Source organism: Monopterus albus, unplaced genomic scaffold (assembly GCF_001952655.1).
Source record: "Monopterus albus unplaced genomic scaffold, M_albus_1.0 scaffold618.1, whole genome shotgun sequence".
Lineage (NCBI taxonomy): Eukaryota > Metazoa > Chordata > Actinopteri > Synbranchiformes > Synbranchidae > Monopterus > Monopterus albus.
The window spans coordinates 1,547-2,067 of NW_018128498.1; the positions used below are offsets into that span (position 1 = coordinate 1,547).

Below are 521 nucleotides of genomic sequence, written 5' to 3' on the forward strand. Positions count from 1 at the left end.
AGAGCAGCTCCAACTGCTAGGAAATCACAGCCCAAGGCAGCCAGGACTCTGGGGATTTTGATAGTTGTGTTTCTAATGTGTTACTGTCCATACTATTATCCCATTCTTGCAGGTGTGAACACCTCCACCAGCTTGTCCTATTATCCCATATTGTTGTGGATCCCGATGCTGAACTCTTGTCTAAACCCTCTGATTTATGCCATGTTCTATCCCTGGTTTAGAAAAGCTATAAAACTCATCATCACACTCAGAATACTGCAGGATAACTCCCGGGAGGTCAAGATCCTGTAGACAGGGCTGGAAGTATCAGTCAATGGTCATTTTTACACTGTTTTACAAACATTGTGTCACCTCTGAGCAGACTGTTCTGCTACAGCACCACACAGACCCTCAACAGTGAGTGAAGCACATTAATCTGGGCTGATGAGACTTATCACTGTAAATGCTGATCTACTGACACTGAATGAAACACTGTGTGCAATCCATTTGTGTCTATGTGCAAAATATTATTACACATGGAA

The 521-nt window shown here is 43.0% G+C and overlaps 1 protein-coding gene across 1 annotated transcript in view; it reads left to right on the plus strand.

Annotated features, from left to right (window-relative positions):
- Window positions 1-291, plus strand: part of LOC109953315 (trace amine-associated receptor 13c-like) — an 897-nt gene extending 606 nt beyond the window's left edge. Inside the window, exon 2 of the mRNA XM_020588761.1 lies at window positions 113-291. Coding sequence (XP_020444417.1) covers window positions 113-291 — 179 coding nt within the window. The remainder of the gene's footprint in view (window positions 1-112) is intronic.
- The last annotated feature ends 230 nt before the right edge of the window (window positions 292-521 follow it).